The sequence below is a fragment of the Candidozyma haemuli genome (assembly GCF_002926055.2).
Source record: "Candidozyma haemuli strain B11899 chromosome Unknown B_2014730914, whole genome shotgun sequence".
Taxonomy (NCBI): Eukaryota; Fungi; Ascomycota; class Pichiomycetes; order Serinales; family Metschnikowiaceae; genus Candidozyma; species Candidozyma haemuli.
In genome coordinates, this window is record NW_020289902.1 from 1,412,474 (window position 1) to 1,431,017 (window position 18,544).

Below are 18,544 nucleotides of genomic sequence, written 5' to 3' on the forward strand. Positions count from 1 at the left end.
AGCGTTTAGCCACGCCACTGGTTGGACCATCGAAGGTCAAGATGGTCCAAATTCCGTGGCCTCCAGGTACCACGAGTGTTCCATGCCAAAAGAAGGTCATTTGGATTTTCGGATCCTTCCTTCAATTCTTCCAGGTATATCCATTTTTAGATCTGGGTTGATTTTGTGCTACTTCTCTACGACATTTAGTCTTCACAGGCTCCTTGGCTCCGTAACTCTAATTGGTATTGGTACATATGCCACTCCGTAGTGGTCTTGTTAACTATACTATTACATCATTTCGACGGCGTCCGCTGCCGTATTGAATCGTCTTCGTCCTGGCTTTGCAGATCAGGGTTCACTACCCGTAGCACACTCTTCCTCTTGGAACTCACCAACACTTGCACATCCATGCCTTCATCACAAGACGAACCGTCTGCTTCTTCCTCTTCCTTATCTTCTGCCTGGAAATCAGAGATTCCCATGTATCCGCCCTTTTGTGTGCTCTTCCTGAGTCCAGGCAGTGTAGGCGGTGTAGTGCTATATGAGAAACTCTTTCGAAGCTGGTGAACACGAGCTGGAACGGCTGGTTTGGGATCGAGTTGGCTCATCTCTGGGTATACAGAAGTCACCGACTCTTCGTCATCCACAACCTCAGGATGGTTATTAAGTGTTTCATTCAGCCCAAGGAAACTGTGTCTTCTTACTGTGCGTTGTCTCTTTGAATCGTATTCTTGCCTCTTCTTTACCCAAGAGTCAATGGACGCCGCTTCTAGCGTAGACTCACTGCTTGTGGATAAACGACGGTGGTATTCTGGATGTGGAATATCTGAAGGTAAATCTGATCTGGTACGGAAATGGCCAAGCTGGTAGTCAAATGCATCAAGAACACTTTCACGTTCTGGCTCACTTGTGCCCTTACGTTTCCAAAGGAACACACCAACAGCTGCTGCCATGGCAAGAGCAGCAACAGGCACTAAGGTACCTATGAGAGCTTTCTGTGTAGTGGAAGTGGTACCTTTATCGGAACTTTCAGTTTTCTTGGTATTATCAGCCAAGGACTTTACTTGTTGGAAGTTGTTTGCAATATCGTAGAGCTCAACAGTGTATCCAGAGTCGCCTCTCTTCTTGCTGCCACTGTCTCTGACCAAAACAAGCGTCTCAAAAAGCACTGCTCCACCAAGAACATCGTCCACTTTGATATCTGTTTCGACAGTTTCCCAAGCCCAAGTGTTTGCATCCACCTTCAATTTAGCCCATTGAGGACTTGCAGCACCCTTGGAGTCATTACCACCAATAAGAATCATCGAATGTGGTTTGTAAGTGTTTTCAAACGTCGATGTCGTATTGTCTGCCAATGGCGAAAATATAGGTAACAATAAAGCATTGATTCTGGAATTGACACTAAACGAGTCGTTCTTCTGGACCGCCTGGAACGACCAGCCCGAATCGTAATTCCATGTAGCCAATTGGTACATGTTGAGCCAACCGTCGTTCGATCTGCCACCCACAACCAACGAGTTCTGTGGGTTTGGTGCCCACTGGCTAGCAGCACCAAAGAAGCCGTGTGGTTTGGTAGAAGTGGTGATATTGGAAAAGCTCGAAGTCTCCATATTATATGAAAGAAGACGATCCGTGGCCACGCCACTAGATGGACACTTGCCTCCGTAGATATAGATATCGTCAGAATCTGGATTCGTCAAAATAGAAGAACCCTCGTAATACGAAATATCTGAAACGTCAGCAAACGTCATGTTCTCTGTTGCTGGACTCCATTCGTTCTTCTCCAGCTTATAACTCAAAAGCTGGAATATCCCATCCCCACAAACATCATAAGCGGTTTCCTGGTCCAATGCCTTGAACGCATACAACCCATCCTTATATAGGAACACGGTCGAGTTCTCTGGCGGCTGTGCTATAGCATCTAGACTCAGGCCAGCAGTAATATCAAGCTGTTTCAGCGAATATTTGGAAAACTTCTCTAGGTCATTGAACCCCGTGATGGAGAAGTTCAATGGCACTATATCATCGTTCTTCAACCTCATATACACCTTACCCTCAGTGAAAGAGTAGAAGGTAGCCCATTGCGCCCAGCAAGGCACAAGCACAAACGCTAGAGCCCAAAGAAGCATTTAGGTAGAATGGTGTAGTAAGAGATATCCAGCTCTTTTTAGTTTGAATCTCCAGCCAGGACTTCTCGTCATGTTCCGAGTGAAGATGTAGCTGGGAAGTGGTGTTTACGTTTTTCCCAATCGAGCATCATTACACGCATTGTTTCCCCCAACAGTGACCCACAATAAGAAAAAGGTTTAGCCTGTGGGGGGCTTTTGTTGTGGAATGTGCCGTTGGGTGTTTGCAGAAGAGAATGAAATGGGTACAATAGGGGGAAGGTTGATGTGATTGGGTGATGTGGAAGAGGCGGTTGATGGCAGATAAGACGACTGGTCTGGCCTCAGGCCAGAGCGGTCTATATTCTGTCTTTGGAATATTCTTTGTCTTTGGAGGGGTTCTCTTTTTAGGATGTGAAAAGAGAAAGGAAGAGGTATTTGGGTATTTGAGTTTTTCTGTTTTTCTATGTGAAGTTGGTGCTTGTAGGTTTATGGAATTCGTAGTATGTGGAGAAATGGTTGCAAATTCGCACTTTTAAGGTAGATTTCTTGATGTCGTGCAAATCGTGTAAACTGTTTTGGCTACGAAAATAGCAGTTTTGAGGAATGTACTTTGATTTGTTGTTAGGGATGTTTGGGTGAATGGGACCATGGAATATGGCCGCCTTTTTGTTTGGTGGAGGCCTTTTTTGGTGTTTGGGGCGTTGATGGTGAACCGATGCAATAAGCCACCATGGATTGATAGACAAAGCACGGGGAGAGGTGTAGTTAGGGTAAATCGTGGGCTTAGTGTTGCCTTAGGAGGTTGTTTAGCGTAGTTGATGTCGATTTACGAGAGTGGGGGTAGTGGGGATTAGATTTGGTAGTATGATTATGGTATCGGATTGGAAGAGCGACAAGGACAGTTAGACTGTCAGTACAGAACAGTAGGTGTTGCCATGAATATTACAATGAAGTAGAATGGAAATAAAACGATGACTAAAGTTATAGGCGAGCCACCGGTTGTGAATAACTCTCAACGACTGGCTCATTGAGTGAGATATAGTTTTAGTGAGTCGTACTTGGATACTAAAGGTGGGCTCCTATAGACCACAGGTGAATAAGAAGAGAAGAAGAGAGAAAATTGAAGACATGCTTTTGTTAAGAGAAAGATATAAAAGAGAGCAATATTAGAACAATATTAGATATAGTATGTGAAGATAGAGTAACGTTGACCCTAGCGAGACACTATAAAACAATACGGAACTAGAAAAGAGATGAATTAGTTTTCTTCCAATTTCGCCACTTTATCATTCAAGCAAACTTATCTATTTCACCTCTTTCTAACGATATGCTGCCAGCGATGGTAGAAAGACGAACAGGACCATGCCATTTTGCAGCCATTACGAGCCCACACCACCTCCACCAGCAACCTTATCAAGTCCATGAAACGAAGAATTCCTTGCAATCAACAAAACCCTCTTAAAAGCACAAATCAAGCAAGAACAGAAAAAACCAGGAATACCCTAACCTCGAGTGGTCCCATAATGGCCCTGATTAGTCACCACTGAGACACATAGACAGCCAGACACTAAAGGGACCATCCAGTCCACGCCGACTCCTTCGAAATTCCCCCAATTTCCAAACCCCTAAACATCCACCCAAAAAGACCATAAAAACACCAAAAACCATCAAATAACACTTCTGCCTCTTCCTTGACCCTACCCATCCACGTTCATGCGTCTCATGAGTCAGTGCGACGCTGATAAAGATAGTATGCGAAAAAAAAAAAAAAAAAAAGAAGTCAATTTTCAACCTTCACTAATCACCAAAAGTCACCACCAAAAGTCCTTCTAATGTCCACTTTTGGAAATATCTTCAGAGTCACCACCTACGGTGAATCCCACTGCAAGTCTGTTGGCTGTATCGTCGACGGATGTCCTCCAGGCATGGAGTTGACAGAGGCAGACATCCAGCCCCAGTTGAGTCGAAGAAGACCAGGCCAGAGCAAACTCTCCACGCCCAGAAACGAAAAGGACCAGGTCCACATCCAGTCGGGTACAGAGTACGGCAAGACGTTGGGCACGCCTATTGGCATGTTGGTTCACAACGAGGACCACAGACCTCATGACTACTCAGAGATGGACTTGTACCCCAGACCATCCCATGCTGACTACACTTATATCCAGAAATACGGAGTCAAGTCTGCTTCTGGCGGCGGCAGGTCGTCTGCTAGAGAGACCATTGGCCGTGTTGCTGCTGGAGCCATTGCTGAGAAGATCTTGGCCAAGGCTAATGGCGTGGAGATTGTCGCTTTCGTGTCTTCGATTGGCGAGGTTGCCATGGACAGAAACCCACAGAACGAGGTGTTCCAGAACGTGTTGAATACGATTACTAGAGACCAGGTTGACGACGTGGGTCCTGTGAGATGTCCAGATGCTTCTGTCAGAGAGGAGATGGTCAAAGTGATTGAAAAGTACAGAGACGCCAAGGACTCTATTGGCGGCGTGGTTACGTGTGTCATTAGAAACTGTCCTATTGGTCTTGGTGAGCCTTGTTTCGATAAGTTGGAGGCTACTTTGGCCCATGCCATGATGTCGTTGCCTGCCACCAAGGGCTTCGAGTTTGGCTCTGGTTTCAACGGTACCAAGATCCCAGGTTCTGCTCACAACGATGCTTTCCACTTCTGTGACGATTCCCAGAGATTGAGAACGAAAACTAACAACTCTGGTGGTGTCCAGGGCGGTATCTCCAACGGTGAGAACATCTACTTCTCTGTGGCCTTCAAGTCTGCTGCCACCATTTCCCAGGAACAGCCAACCGCCACCTACGAAGGCAAAGACGGTGTTTTGGCTGCCAAGGGTAGACACGATCCATCTGTGACTCCTAGAGCTGTGCCTATTGTGGAGTCCATGGCTGCGTTGGTGCTTGTTGACCAGTTGTTGATGCAAAAGGCCAGAGAGTACGGTCGTTCGATCGTCGCCTAGTGTAAATAGAAGAAAAGGAAAATAAAATGAAAGTAGAGGAGAAACAGTTGTAGAGGTGGTGAATGGGTATATGGATTGGGTGCAAAATGGTGTACGGGTGCAGCTCTGGTTCTTCGCAGACCACTTCGCTTGAAATCCAACGTTAAAGCACTATCATGGATTCAGTACAGCTCATTCTAGCCACAGCAGTGCTAGGGCTTGCTATTTTTTTGGTGGTTTTCACTCTTCAAGGAAAGAAGGTCACTGCAGGAAAAGTCAAATCCCAATACCATAAGCCTACGTTCTTGGTTGTTGGAGCCAATGGAGCAGGTAAAACGTCACTTTTCTATAAGTTGCAAGATGGAAGCCAGCAGGTGAACACGGTTTCTTCGCTTGAACCTAATTACGGGAAGATCTCAATTCCTTTTAGTAATCCAGCCATTCTGAAAGACTTTCAGTTTGTGGATTGGCCTGGTCATTTGAAGTACTCGCAGCTTTTGCGTAAGTTGATCATTGAAGACGTGACGGTGAAAAACCTCAAGGGGGTGATTTTTGTCATTGACTCTTCCAGTCAGAGTCTTGGCCAGGAAGGCAAGGTTGCTGCTATTGCTAAGTTTTTATATGATTTGTTGAGCATTACAGAGAAGACTCCTATGGGAGTGGACTATCTTTTCGCTATTAACAAGCAAGACTTGTTCGACACGAAGCCGGTGTTTAAGGTGAAAAGTTTGATTGAAGAGGAAGTTTCTAAGCTTGTTCAGGAGGAGCTCAGTGCCAAGGGCCTGGCTCGTGGCGGTTCAGGGATCGATAACGATGACGAGGAGGAAGGCTTCTCCAAGGAAGAGTCAACCAAAGAGTTCTGGAAGTCGCTCATGGGCCGTTCAACAGCGTTCAAGTTCGAGCGTTTGGAAGGCAACATGGAGTTCATTGGCGGATCAGCGCTCAAGAACAAGCTACTGAACTGGCAGAACTGGTTCGACGAGAAGGCCATGAACTACGGCGGCATGTAACACGAATACGAATAGAATCACGGTTTTTGCGGCGTTCCAGTGGGCACCGACGGGAAGTAGGACGGGTTTTGCATCTCTTTTTGCCGGGCAGACCGGACCCGAGCCTGGATATGGCTGTTGACTCGAGCCTTGTACATGTTCTTATCTAATTTGAAGCATTTGAAGTCAAACGCAGCGATCTGGTCGTTTGTCTCTCCGAGTTCTTTCTTGACTTGTTCGAGATGCAGCACGTGTGATTCATACGACTTCTTGGGCTTATCCTTATCGTCCTTGGTATCCTCGTCCTTATCTTTCTTCTTACCCCAGCTCACGAGCTTATCCCAAGCGTACGGTTTATTAAGCTCCACCTGTTCACGAGCCTGAACAAGACTTTTTTCCTGAGTCTTCCGTTGTTCTAACAACTCGTTATACCTTTCAGGATGCACTGGTGATGCAAAAGACACATCCTTGAGATGAGCAGCACAGATATAGAAAAAGTCAGCTTTGTTCGCCGCCAAAAGCACCGTCTGCGTGGGCTTGTAACACACCACACATGCTTTTTCGTCAGCTGCTCCTACGAGACGTTTATTGTACTCGTTGGGGAACGGCGGTTGGCTCATAGATAAGACTGGGAGTCGTTAGATGTACGGATGTGAAGGGTGAATTGTGGAGAGTAGCTGAATGTGAAGATGAAGCTTGAATGTGAACATTGTGCAAACCGGAGCAACGCGGGTGGAAACCAGCGGGAATAAGAGATGAAAGAGAGGCAATTAGGGAGGGAGAAGGAGAAGGAGAAGGCTGATTTAGGTGACCAGTCAGGTCTTTTTTTTTTTTTTTTTTTTTTTGCACCCATATACTCTTTGTTGTGTTTACATATGACTTGCTCCGGGTAGCCGGGTTTGCAGTCACGCGAAGAAGGGCCCATGATCCCGGGCTCGATGGTTGCTTTTGCTTGGATTCTGGTAGTGAAGGCGGTGAGTTGGGAAAGGGCGGTTCTATTTTTAGCCCTTTCTGAGTTCCAAGAAGCTTGCTTAAGTATAGGGATTCACGGTAATGGGGCGGGTTTGGGGAGGCTGAGCACGTGACATTTTCTACATTGGTGAGTCAAAACAAGAAAAATCATAAAAAGGTGGTTTGCCCAAGCAATGTCGCGGAAATGTCGCGCGGATGGCTGCCGCGCCGCAAGCGGATCACGTCGATTTCACTCACTAAAAGGAAAAGGCGCATGACGAGAATGAGGCGATAAGGCGGGTAAACCAATTTAGGGTTCGCCTTAACTATGGACGTTTAAGGGGGAATTGAGAGAAATTCTCTTAATTTTTTAAAGACCCTTTAGAAAGACGTTTTAATTGCTTTTTAAGATGTATCTTTATTTTTCCTTGCTTTTGGCCTGGCCTTGAAACGACGCCTTTTCTTTGGCGCGTGCCGAGGCTCGTTTGGTTGCTCCAGAAATGGTTGCGAAAAATAGCCCATCCTTTTTGCAAGCCTTCAATAGTCTACAAGTGTTTACCCTTCAAAAACATGAAATTCCATTGAAGATCGCCTACTGGCGACCCCAGAGTACCTAAAACAGCCTGGCTACACGTTTCTGGCACGTCCCATGCCTGGCTCTTACAAACCCACACCTCTCTTATCCGCACCTCTCTTATCCGGACACTTACCTCAGCAGTCTATACCCTCCGCCAAAAGACAAAAACCGGCAGACTTTTGACTAAATTAATGCCTAGGGGTACTCAATTGGGGTCGCTGAACACGAATATGGACTCGAAACTTTCATAGATGTTGTTGTTGGTCCGCTAAGAGCCAATTTGTAGGGGCATCACGTGACCGGCAACTGCAAAAATGTCGCGCCTCGTTCACCCCTTGGGCGTACAAAAAGTGCGCTGTCAATACACACTGCCCAAAAAAATGCCATACATTTGTATATTTTTTTCTCCCTCATTATAGTGTTTTTTTCTCTGTATAGTTGTATTTTTTTTTTTTTTTTTTTTTTTTTTTTTTTTTTTGCCTTCCCTCTCGCTGAGACCACCTTTTTCTTAAAAATTCCTTCTTTTACTTCTTCATCTTCTCCTGGCAAAACCCACCACCCTTCCACAAATCCACCTCCAAAAAGGATCCCCCTTATTAAAAAAAGTCTTCGCCTGCCGTCCTCCCTTCCACCAAGTCAGCCAGCGTCGCCTTTTTTTTTCCCCCTTGCCTTTCATCCTTTTTTTTTTTATTCCTTTAATTACACCTGCCTTTTGTCCTCCCACATAAACATCCGAAGGTTCCACCAAGTTTTCACACTTTTCACCTTTTTTTCACATTTACACATAATTCCTTCCCATGGCTGAACATCAGGAAGCTGATATCGATTCCATCGTCGATAGATTGTTGGAGGTGAGAGGGTCTAGGCCCGGAAAGCAAGTGACCCTCCTTGAACATGAAATCCGGTACTTGTGCACCAAGGCCAGAGAAATCTTCATCCAGCAGCCCATTTTGTTAGAGTTGGAGGCGCCCATCAAGATCTGTGGTGATATCCACGGCCAGTACTATGACCTATTGCGTCTCTTTGAGTATGGCGGGTTCCCTCCTGAGGCCAACTACCTTTTCCTTGGTGACTATGTCGACAGAGGCAAGCAGTCCTTGGAGACCATCTGTCTCTTGTTGGCGTACAAGATCAAGTACCCAGAGAACTTTTTCATCTTGAGAGGTAACCACGAGTGTGCGTCCATCAACCGTATCTACGGTTTCTACGACGAGTGCAAGAGAAGGTACAACATCAAGTTGTGGAAGACCTTCACCGACTGTTTCAACTGCTTGCCCATCGCCGCCATCATAGACGAGAAGATCTTCACCATGCACGGAGGCTTGTCGCCCGACTTAAACTCCATGGAGCAAATCAGAAGAGTCATGAGACCCACCGACATTCCTGACGTGGGCTTGCTCTGTGACTTGTTGTGGTCCGACCCCGACAAGGACATTGCCGGCTGGTCCGAAAACGACCGTGGTGTTTCTTTTACCTTCGGTCCCGATGTTGTGTCTCGTTTCCTTCAAAAACACGATATGGATTTGATATGCAGAGCCCACCAGGTTGTGGAAGATGGTTACGAATTCTTCTCCAAGAGACAGTTGGTCACTTTGTTCTCCGCTCCAAACTACTGTGGTGAGTTTGACAATGCGGGTGCTATGATGAGCGTGGACGAGAGCTTACTATGCTCTTTCCAAATCTTGAAACCAGCAGACAAAAGACCTAGGTACCCTCCTCCAAACAGCGTCGGTAACAACAGACCGGTGACTCCTCCAAGGAAAGCAAAGCGTGGCTCCAAATAAGTGACGTGTCTCACTGCCCCTTAATTGTTTCTCATTGAGAGAAATACCCCGGGGGGCCACTCGTTGCAAGATTGATGATGATGTTTTCACGATGTCGGAATTGAGCTTCGCCAAACCTTGCCATTTCCATTACTTTTTTTTATTCCTTGGTTTTTCCTATTTTTTTATCTGCTGTGGCTTCTATCCATTAGAAGCCGTGTATTTTAGCCGAATGCCTTTCTCGTCACTACTGAGAGAGGCATGCCAGACTAATCCAGTCATTCTTTTACATGCATCCCATTTTACGAACGTCAGAATTTTTTTATTTTTTGCTTTTTGGATTTTCGCTGCTCACTACTTGAAACTGTCGCCAGCCCAGAGTTACACCCCTCCTACCTTGCAGCCAGAGACAAATGTATATAACTTTGAAATAGGGCTGTTGTGAAGCGTGTGCAAAGATCGATTTGTTGGTCGATTGAAAGGAGAAGGAGCAAGAGCAGAGAGCATTAGAGTCAGCGTTTAACCCCTGAAACAGCGGACCGGGACCAGATACCACCGGAAACACACACACATTGCGTAATTCCAAAAAGTCAGTAAAGCCATATAGATTTTGAATTGTGTGTTTAAGGTCGGGGATCTCCTCGGGTCTGAAATCAAAAGCTTAATACTTATCTATCTTATATAGTCCCTATTTTATATAGTCACTTGATAGTGAAGTACATGCAGCGCAGTGAAGAGATGATTGCCAGGTCTTTTGGCTCCATTTGGATCTGAAAGTTCTGACGGGACGGTGAGCTGGCTGCTGTTCGAGAATGTCTGGAGAAAGGATGGCCAATATTATTATACTTTTTAGTTTATTATGTTTTGAATTGATATGTGCCTGAGATGACGACGAAGTAGCGCCAAATTTAGCCACATCAGGCCATATCATCAAATGTTTATAAAGAAGGTTTAAAGGGGTCAGTAATGTATTTTTGGGTGTTTTAAGGAGTGTTGATGGTCCGTCCAGTGGACTTAGACGAGCATGAATGAGGGTAGCTAAAAGAAGTACCAGTTCTTCTTATACCTACCAAAAATGGAAACAAGTAGGGGAAGATGGAATTGTATTATCTTTCAAGTTACATAATTCTAGTTGAGTATTTTATACATCTGGTGGCCTTGTTGACCCGTGATATGTTGCGAGCTTAGAGGGCCAAGTAAGAAGCCTACTAAGCGATTCGACGTATTTCAAGATCTTTGACGAGTAGTGATATTTTTTTGTTTTATTTCTCTTAAAGCTAGAGTCAAATTTTATACCTATTTTATTTCACTAAATAGGTGCTACCAGAAGATATGAATTATGTAGTGAGATCATATATATATATGAGACCACAGCTTGCCAGTTTTATTTATTAGAGCCGTGGCATCCCCAAGAATAATTCTTCAATGAAATGTACCATGTTATATATCGGGAAAAATCCAAACACAAAATAACACATTTGCATTTAGAGTCTGTGATCTATCTACTTTACCCTTGTAGTACCACAGCCTCATGTAGTCTTATTGCCTGCTACCTTCCGTGAACGCTGACTAAAGAAGAAGAACCAAAATGGCACAATTCTTAATACCTCTTTGATAAGCAAATAAGTTCCATTTAACTTTTGCCTAGTATCTAAGTCAAATAGAGCACGTCTTGTTCACCCACACCTCCACTCATGGTCCCTACAGGTCTCAGGTAGACCGCTTCTCCCACCCAACACAACTTCGGCTTCCCCTATACCTTCCAAAGCATTTTCACCCATTCTCTTAAACGACTACATCCCTATACTGTGGCAAAACCCCACTACATGTCCTCCCTTCAACTTCCCTTCCACCTCCTCTGGGTCCACTTTTCGCAGCCATTCTTTATCCACCCCAATACTCCCACACCTCCACCATTTCCACCCAAATCACATCCCACCGCCACTTCCCACCACCTACCAACCGGCAATACCCGTCCCTACCCTTTCCACTCCCCCCTGCCTCCCCAAAATGTCCCACTGACCACTCCCAAAAGACAGTCACAGTACCACGTGACCCATCTACACCCGTGCCTCCACACCATCACTGTCCCACATTCGAGCCTCAGCTGCGCACACAAGACGCTAAAAAAACCCCATACAAAGTGCAAATAGTGCGGTAAACTCGAGTGCCATACAAAAAAAAAACCTTTCAAGAAACCTGCACACAGGCCGAAAACTCCCTTCGCAGCCGCCTTTCCTTGAAAAAATTATCACTTCTTCTCAAGTGAAAACTCTTCCTCATTCAATAGACTCAAAATGGTATGTGAAACCAGCGAATCCACGAGAATCAACACGTCCAAACGGCATGCCCGGCTTCCACGAGAAACGTCCATGTGTTCTTGAAAAATTTCCCGAACTTGCACCCTTCCACAGGTGAAGCCTTGAAATCGCCATCCGCCAACGAAAAGACCCACTAAAAACGTCCCCGATGAAGATTCCATGAAAATGACATACGTGAAATGACTGTTCAAGGGCTGTTGCCGTGTTTTCTCTCCTCTCAACATCCCAATACTAACAATCCAGGTTTTAGTTCAAGACTTGTTGCACCCAAACCCAGCTACTGAAGCTCAGAAACACAAGAAGAAGATGTTGGTGCAGGGCCCAAGATCCTATTTCATGGACGTCAAGTGCCAGGGCTGCTTGAACATCACCACTGTCTTCTCCCACGCACAGACCGCTGTCACCTGTGACAACTGCTCCACCGTCTTGTGCACCCCAACCGGTGGTAAGGCCAAGTTGACCGAGGGCTGCTCTTTCAGAAGAAAGTAAATGCTTGGAGGTTTTAATTAATAAAGAATAAAAACATGCATATATGTGAAAAGTGTGGCCGTTTAGCGGCATTGTAGTGATGTAGATATAGTTGTGGCGAGTGCCCAACAGAGATGTAATAAGGAAGAGGAAAGTGGCATTTACGATTGATATCATGTATAAATCCTATGTTGTTTACCTCTAAAATGGGCTTTTTGTGGAGATAGATATCAGAGACTTGGTCTCAGCACCCAGTTTCAGGTCAACAACTCAATAAGACAGTCACAATGTTAATGTGGCCAATAAACATCCTTCTCTTCTAATACTCAATCTATACTTCTTTGTGCTTCTTCGCCTACCTTGATACCGTCAGATCAATAAATACACTCTCTACTGTTCTGTAATGGTCGTGAATATCGATTAGTATATAACTGTATTACCCTCAAATCCTTACAACTTGGACTTAGCAAAGTGTCTAATAACCTCGTCAAAGGCCTTGGCAACCTTAGACACATTGTGCTCATTCAAACCAGCCACAGAGGCTCTACCAGACGACACCAAGTAAACACCGTGGTTCTTCTCCAAACGAGCAACCATGTCGGCGCTCAAACCGGTGAAAGAGAACATACCGGTCTGGTTAGTAATGTGTTCCCAGGTACCTGGAGTTCCCAACTCTTCCAATTGTCTTCTCAACTCCTTTCTCATGGAGATGATTCTAGAAGACATGGTGATAAGGTCCTCCTGCCATTGCTGTCTCAAAGCCTGATCCGTAAGGATAGTAGCGACAATCTTAGCACCGTAGGCTGGAGGGTTGGAGATCTCAGACCGCGTCAACTTCTGCAACTGGGTCTTGATGGCACGCTTCAATGGGTCTCTCGTGCTAGCGTTCTCGCTAAGAGGCAAGACAACGTGGATGGCGCCAACACGCTCACCGTACATACCAACGTTCTTAGCGAACGATTGACAAATGAGAATAGGAGAGGTGATGGTGCCAGCCTTGATAGCCTCTCTAATTGGAGCAGCGTCCTTATCCAAGTCACCAGAAGCGAAACCCTGGTAGGCCGAGTCGAACAAAGGCAAGTGGTCGTATTCGGCAATGGTCTTCAAGATCTGAGTCCATTGTTCAGCTGTAGGGTCCAAACCAGTTGGATTGTGGGCACATGCGTGCAAAACGAAAATGGAGCCTTTAGGAGCAGACTTGATGGTATTAAGGTAGCCGTCAATGTCCAACTTCTTGTTCTTGGCGTCCCAGTATGGGTAGTTGTCGACCTTGAAGCCCAATGACGTGAAAATCTGGTTGTGGTTGGCCCAAGTAGGTTTCGACAAGTAGATGGTGTGGTTGCCAGCGTAGAATTGCTTCAAGAAAGCGCCAGCCAAATGCAAAGCACCAGTTCCGGACAAGGACTGCTGGGAAACAACAGCACCTTCCTTGATGGCCAGGGAGTCATCGCCCAAAATCACCTTAGCACTCTGCTCCAAAAATGGCTCATACCCAGAAATCAGAAGGTACTCGTGGTTGTAGCCATCCAGGTCAATCAATTTCCTCTCTGCCTTTCTAACAGCAGGCAAGATCCATGGCTTACCGTTGTTGTCTCTGTAGGCACCAATACCCAAGTCGACTTTATCCAGACGGGAGTCGGCAACGTAACGAGCCTTCAAACCGAAAAGAGGGTCTGGGGGCAATTCCTTGACTTCAGTGAAATACTTTGACATTATTGGAGGTTTGAAAAACGCGTTTTAAAAAGATGGTCTTTTTTATATAGGGGAGGAAAAATTGTGGAGGTTTTTTGGCTCGCTTATATATGGGCTCGGAATAAATGGTGGGGTCAGCGATCACAGGAGTTCCATTGAGCCGAGCGGTGTTTAACGGCGCAGGACAAGAACGAATATTTGGGGAATCTGGGACGAAATGGGGGGTAGGGCAGTGCACTATGTGCAGGACCGAGTGTCCCGAGCCAGCCAGACAGTCCAGTGCCGCACCAGGCAAGAAAGGAAAGGGTGGTGAAAAAAGGGTTAGAAGGGGTAGAAAAGTGCAGAAAAAGACACATGTTGGCTCAGAGGATTAAGGCAGAGGACTTGTCTTTTTTGGGTGTTTTTACGGGCTCTGGGGGACTCTGGATGGCCCCTGGAGGCCCTGCAAGGCTCGATTTGCACCCAATGGCCGCAGGCCGCCCTAAACCAAAATAAGGTGCCGTTGGAGGCCCTTTTAGAAAAAAGAAAAGGTAAATAAGAAAAAGCCAAAAGAGTTGGATAATATGTGGAATGTTGGCAATTTGAAGGAGATCTGGAAGGTTCAGTGTGGGCTTATTTTAAGGGAAGGTGGATGAATGGAGGCCTCGCGAGACCAGTTCCTGGAAGTGAAGGGCAAGCAATTATCACGTCTAGGGTAGAACCGGAAGGGGTAGATAAGGCACCGCTATCTCGTCGATTTTTGCTTGATTTTTGCATTTCAATATTTCACCGTTTACGGTTAAGGGGGCAGTTTTTCAACAAGTCAAGGCGTTTCTTTCCTCCACTGAGGGTCCTCTTGGCTGAGGCGCCATCGTCTTTGTTGGACTATTTTGGCTGCGAAAACGGCCGTGGCCGTGAAACGAGCTCCAGTGGTACCTGAGAGATACTGGGGGTTCTGGTTACGAACTCCAACGGAATTTCACGAAATCTCTTTATTCCGTTGGCCCCCATTGTTCCTCTTGATGTCTCTTTAAAAACAAAAGATTTTCCCCGAACTTACTATGACCCTTCTTGCCTCTGCTGCTGCCTTCTCCATCAGCGCACCTTCTGGCTCGGTTTGTTCCTGCCCCGGCTGGTAACGGCTGCCCCACGATGCCCCGCCAAGCACCCAAAGACACAAAGTGAAGGAAAGGCTGACACTGAAAAAGAGGCAACTGGGAGTTTCTTGCTTTACCTGGTTACCAAAAAAGTTCATACTACTCTCTCTCTTCTCTCTCTCTATCTCTGCCCTTCTCTTTTGACCTCCTTTGGCCTTCCCTGGTTGACTGTCGGATCCATTTTCGCAGCCATTTCTGTGTCCACACTTTTAGCGCATTGCCAATTGCCGTGAATGCCTGCGCTGTGGAGAGCCCATTTGTGTATTTCCTTTTTTTGTTGTCTTTTATTATTTTCTGTTATGCCTTGCTTGTTGTGGCTTATTGTTGCTTTATTTGGACCTGCCTTGCTCGGTCATTTTCGGACTTTCCAGGGTCCGCTAAGGTTCAAGCGAGGAGGCTCGTTTTTGCACCCAAAGCATGAACTGGTGCCACTTACGATATGGATGCGGTGACGGCTTAGCGGCTCTTAGCGGGTTCTGTGGGAAACGGTGGATGAGATGTGAGATGTTAGGGAAGAGAGTTGAGTGATATGGTGAATTGGAAGGGCAAGTAATGAGAAGTAGGAGGATGGCTGTGGTAGCATGAGTTGTTAGGAGTGGACTATTAGAGTTTGGGTGGTTCCAGTGTTCTCCTTTCGTTTGATTTTTGTTTTATGGTGGTCTTTGTGTCATCTCTTGTTATACTTATTGTATGAGTTCCACAGGATTGAAGGACAAGAAGCTAGCAATAGCTAGCGGCTTCCAGTTTACGTTTGGTCAATGGCATTGAACTCGGAATTGTCATTATGTAAAATGGTTTATTCTATTTTGAAGAGTCCATGTGTTGTCTTAGGGGACCCTGCATCAGCTTCATTGAACTGTCGGGTTGGCATGATATCATAAACGTAGCATCGTAACAAATCTGACCTTCCTAAAGGCTTATTTGATGAATTCCTGATTTTCAAGATTTACATGTCTAAGTATTCATCATCTCACCTTCAGCACATTTAAAGATCCAGATCTTTAAATTATACAAAGCTTCAATGGAACGTTATGATCTAACAAGCAGAAAAGCCTGTTCTGTACCATCAAAACGTATTTAAAGATCTGGATCTATAAATGATCACAATCGTTAACTATAGGCATTGCGTTCAACTAAAGGACCTATCAAGCAGACAAGCCTGATTTCATTCAGTAAAATCCATTTAAAGATCTGGATCTTCAAATCATTAGTTCACCAACGTCAATCAAGAATTTCGATCCCTGTCTTCAATGCCTCCTATCAATGTTCATCCCCTAATCCACTTCTCTCTCTATATCAAAGCCTTCTCCCTACACCGTTTCACAGTAATGCATTAGATTATTTTTATATACCTGTCCCCAACTAGACAACGGACCTCACCTCGAAAAACCTCTTCAAGTAGTAGATCTGGAACAAAGAGTTGGCAGCCACCACGATAATCTGGAACAAAGACCACCACTTGACTCTCGAGTTGGTAGACTCAGCAGTGTTTCTATGTGTTCTCTCTCTGATAACCAAGTAGTTCTGCTCAGCCTTCACGTCACTGGTCAACTCGCCCAACTTCTGGATAGCATAGTCCAAAGTGTCCGACTGAGGGTCGTTCACGTCAATGTAAACCACGCCGTGCACGTTGAAAGACACGTCCAAGTCAACTCTGGAAGACTTCTCGTTGGAGAAACAGTACTTGTATCTACCGGTCATATCAGCCTTCATGCTCTCGTCACCGTGGTCAATGCTGGTTCTGGAGATTCTCACCTTGTCGTTTGGAGCAATGATGTAGAAGTCAATGGTGTATTGTTCAGCATTGTTGGGGTCTCTGGAACCCACCTGGTAGCTGAGGGACAACTCATCGTTAGCCTTGAGGTGTTCGAAGAAACACTGTTTGCCGTGTGGAGGCAAAAGAACAGTGTGGGCCTGCACCACGGCCACAAACATGCACACGAGGGCGAGGAAGTTCATTATGGTGTGTTGGAGGGTGGATTGAATTTGGTGATCTGGAAAAGCTGCGTGTTTTCTTCAACGCGGTCCGTGCACGACATTTGCAGCCATTTTCCACCACCAACGACGGGGCCGAACCAGGCCAGGGGGTTGGGGGGTTCGGTGAGTTTTATTCCCTTAAGATATGCTTTTATTGGACTTGGCCTCTTGCTTTTGTTGAGTTCAAATACCACCTTATGTTTGGATGTTACTGGTGTTCTATTTATGGCTGTGCCAGAACCCTACCCTATCTTCGTCTTTCTTCATTCGTCTCTATATGCTATTCTAAAAACGGTTTCATGATCTCCTCATAGAGAAGCATCTTCAAATCCTGGATCGACAACTCGTCCTTGTGCTTGTTGAAATCAAACAAGTTATCTGGAATTGGCTCGCTGATAGGCTCGTCGTTAGGATCGTGGTACATGTTAAGATATGGATGCGCTAGCGCATCTTCCACGGTGATACGCTTGGCTGGGTTGAACGCTAGGAGTCGTTCTAGCAAGTCAATCGCCAATGGGTTCACTTCTGGTACATGCGAAAAGAGTTCACTGAACGGCATCTTCTTGCAGAATGGAAGCAGTCTGATGTACTCACGGGCACGTTTGGACTTGATATTGTTGTAGTCTTCGGAATTGGGCGTGCCCAAGACCTCCATAATCAACCATAGCTGGTTATGGTAGTCTCTGCCTGGGAAGAGTGGGCGACCACTGATCATTTCGGCCAAAATACACCCAACACTCCATACATCGATAGCTGTAGTGTATTCCTGGAACGTAAGCATGATTTCAGGCGCTCTGTACCAACGAGTAGCCACATATTCTGTCATGAAGCCAAAGTTGTCCTCAGAAGAAGCCACCGACCTGGCAAGGCCGAAATCGCAAATCTTAAGGTCACAGTTGGAGTTCATAAGCAAATTCGAAGGTTTCAAGTCTCTATGGAGCACGTTAGCCGAATGTAACGCTTTAAGCGCTCTAAGGGTCTGGTAAGTGAAATACTGGACGTGGTCGTCCGAGAGCTGCTGGGTACGGATAACCTTGTGTAAATCCGTTTCCATGAGTTCCTGGATCAAGTAGATCTCGTTAAACGATTCGTATGAGGCCGGCTGTTGCAAGGCCAAGATGCTGATGATGTTTTCATGGTTAAAGTGTTTGAGGAGCTTCAACTCACGAAGAGTCCTCAAGCAAAGCATTTGCCGCTCAAAAGGCTCAATCTTCTTGATTGCCACCTTCAGTTGGGAAGGCAAATGCACAGCTGAACACACCACGCCGTAGGCGCCCTGGCCCACTACCTCAAGAACCTGGTAATGGTCCAGCACGTTAAACTTATACTTGTCACCCTGGCCATCGCCATTTTGATCTAGATGTGCTTGCTGGTACTGTTGTGGCTGTTGTTGCTGCTGTTGCTGCTGATGAGCTGGGTACTGTTGTGGCTGAACCGGAGGTTGCTGGGCGTGAACTGCTTGGTCCATGGAGGAGAATCGTGGAGTAGTTTGTTGGATGGGGAGGCAGAAGGGGCTGCGTGTGAAGACTAAGCTTAGGGAAGTAGTGGTGATGGCTTAAGTGATTTGGCTTAAGTATATAAAGACTGTGGAGTGGCCGTAGTGTAAATGACAAGCGCCCCGGTAGGTAGAATAAGGCT

At 45.9% G+C, this 18,544-nt stretch overlaps 8 protein-coding genes across 8 annotated transcripts; 3 read left to right on the forward strand and 5 right to left on the reverse strand. All coding sequences in view use genetic code 12, as the record gives it.

Annotated features, from left to right (window-relative positions):
- Positions 1-275: 275 nt before the first annotated feature.
- Positions 276-2,111, reverse strand: CXQ85_001445 (uncharacterized protein; the record flags this gene model as incomplete). Its single annotated transcript, XM_025485156.1, has 1 exon — positions 276-2,111. The coding sequence occupies one exon, from the start codon at positions 2,109-2,111 to the stop codon at positions 276-278; it is 1,836 nt and encodes a 611-aa protein (XP_025340087.1).
- Positions 2,112-3,922: 1,811 nt separating this feature from the next.
- Positions 3,923-5,053, forward strand: ARO2 (bifunctional chorismate synthase/riboflavin reductase [NAD(P)H]; the record flags this gene model as incomplete). Its single annotated transcript, XM_025485157.1, has 1 exon — positions 3,923-5,053. One exon carries the CDS (start codon positions 3,923-3,925, stop codon positions 5,051-5,053), a length of 1,131 nt encoding a protein of 376 aa, XP_025340088.1.
- A 155-nt stretch (positions 5,054-5,208) lies between these two features.
- On the forward strand, positions 5,209-6,042 carry CXQ85_001447 (Signal recognition particle receptor subunit beta; the record flags this gene model as incomplete). The annotated part of the gene is made up of 1 exon (XM_025485158.1): positions 5,209-6,042. The coding sequence occupies one exon, from the start codon at positions 5,209-5,211 to the stop codon at positions 6,040-6,042; it is 834 nt and encodes a 277-aa protein (XP_025340089.1).
- Positions 6,043-6,187: 145 nt separating this feature from the next.
- On the reverse strand, positions 6,188-6,641 carry CXQ85_001448 (uncharacterized protein; the record flags this gene model as incomplete). The annotated part of the gene is made up of 2 exons (XM_025485159.1): positions 6,188-6,244; positions 6,273-6,641. The coding sequence occupies 2 exons, from the start codon at positions 6,639-6,641 to the stop codon at positions 6,188-6,190; spliced, it is 426 nt and encodes a 141-aa protein (XP_025340090.1).
- Positions 6,642-8,346: 1,705 nt separating this feature from the next.
- On the forward strand, positions 8,347-9,333 carry GLC7 (type 1 serine/threonine-protein phosphatase catalytic subunit; the record flags this gene model as incomplete). Its single annotated transcript, XM_025485160.1, has 1 exon — positions 8,347-9,333. One exon carries the CDS (start codon positions 8,347-8,349, stop codon positions 9,331-9,333), a length of 987 nt encoding a protein of 328 aa, XP_025340091.1.
- A 3,218-nt stretch (positions 9,334-12,551) lies between these two features.
- On the reverse strand, positions 12,552-13,814 carry AAT21 (aspartate transaminase; the record flags this gene model as incomplete). Its single annotated transcript, XM_025485161.1, has 1 exon — positions 12,552-13,814. One exon carries the CDS (start codon positions 13,812-13,814, stop codon positions 12,552-12,554), a length of 1,263 nt encoding a protein of 420 aa, XP_025340092.1.
- Positions 13,815-16,291: 2,477 nt separating this feature from the next.
- Positions 16,292-16,888, reverse strand: EMP24 (Emp24p; the record flags this gene model as incomplete). The annotated part of the gene is made up of 1 exon (XM_025485162.1): positions 16,292-16,888. The coding sequence occupies one exon, from the start codon at positions 16,886-16,888 to the stop codon at positions 16,292-16,294; it is 597 nt and encodes a 198-aa protein (XP_025340093.1).
- Positions 16,889-17,186: 298 nt separating this feature from the next.
- Positions 17,187-18,374, reverse strand: CEK1 (mitogen-activated serine/threonine-protein kinase; the record flags this gene model as incomplete). The annotated part of the gene is made up of 1 exon (XM_025485163.1): positions 17,187-18,374. One exon carries the CDS (start codon positions 18,372-18,374, stop codon positions 17,187-17,189), a length of 1,188 nt encoding a protein of 395 aa, XP_025340094.1.
- Positions 18,375-18,544: the final 170 nt, after the last annotated feature.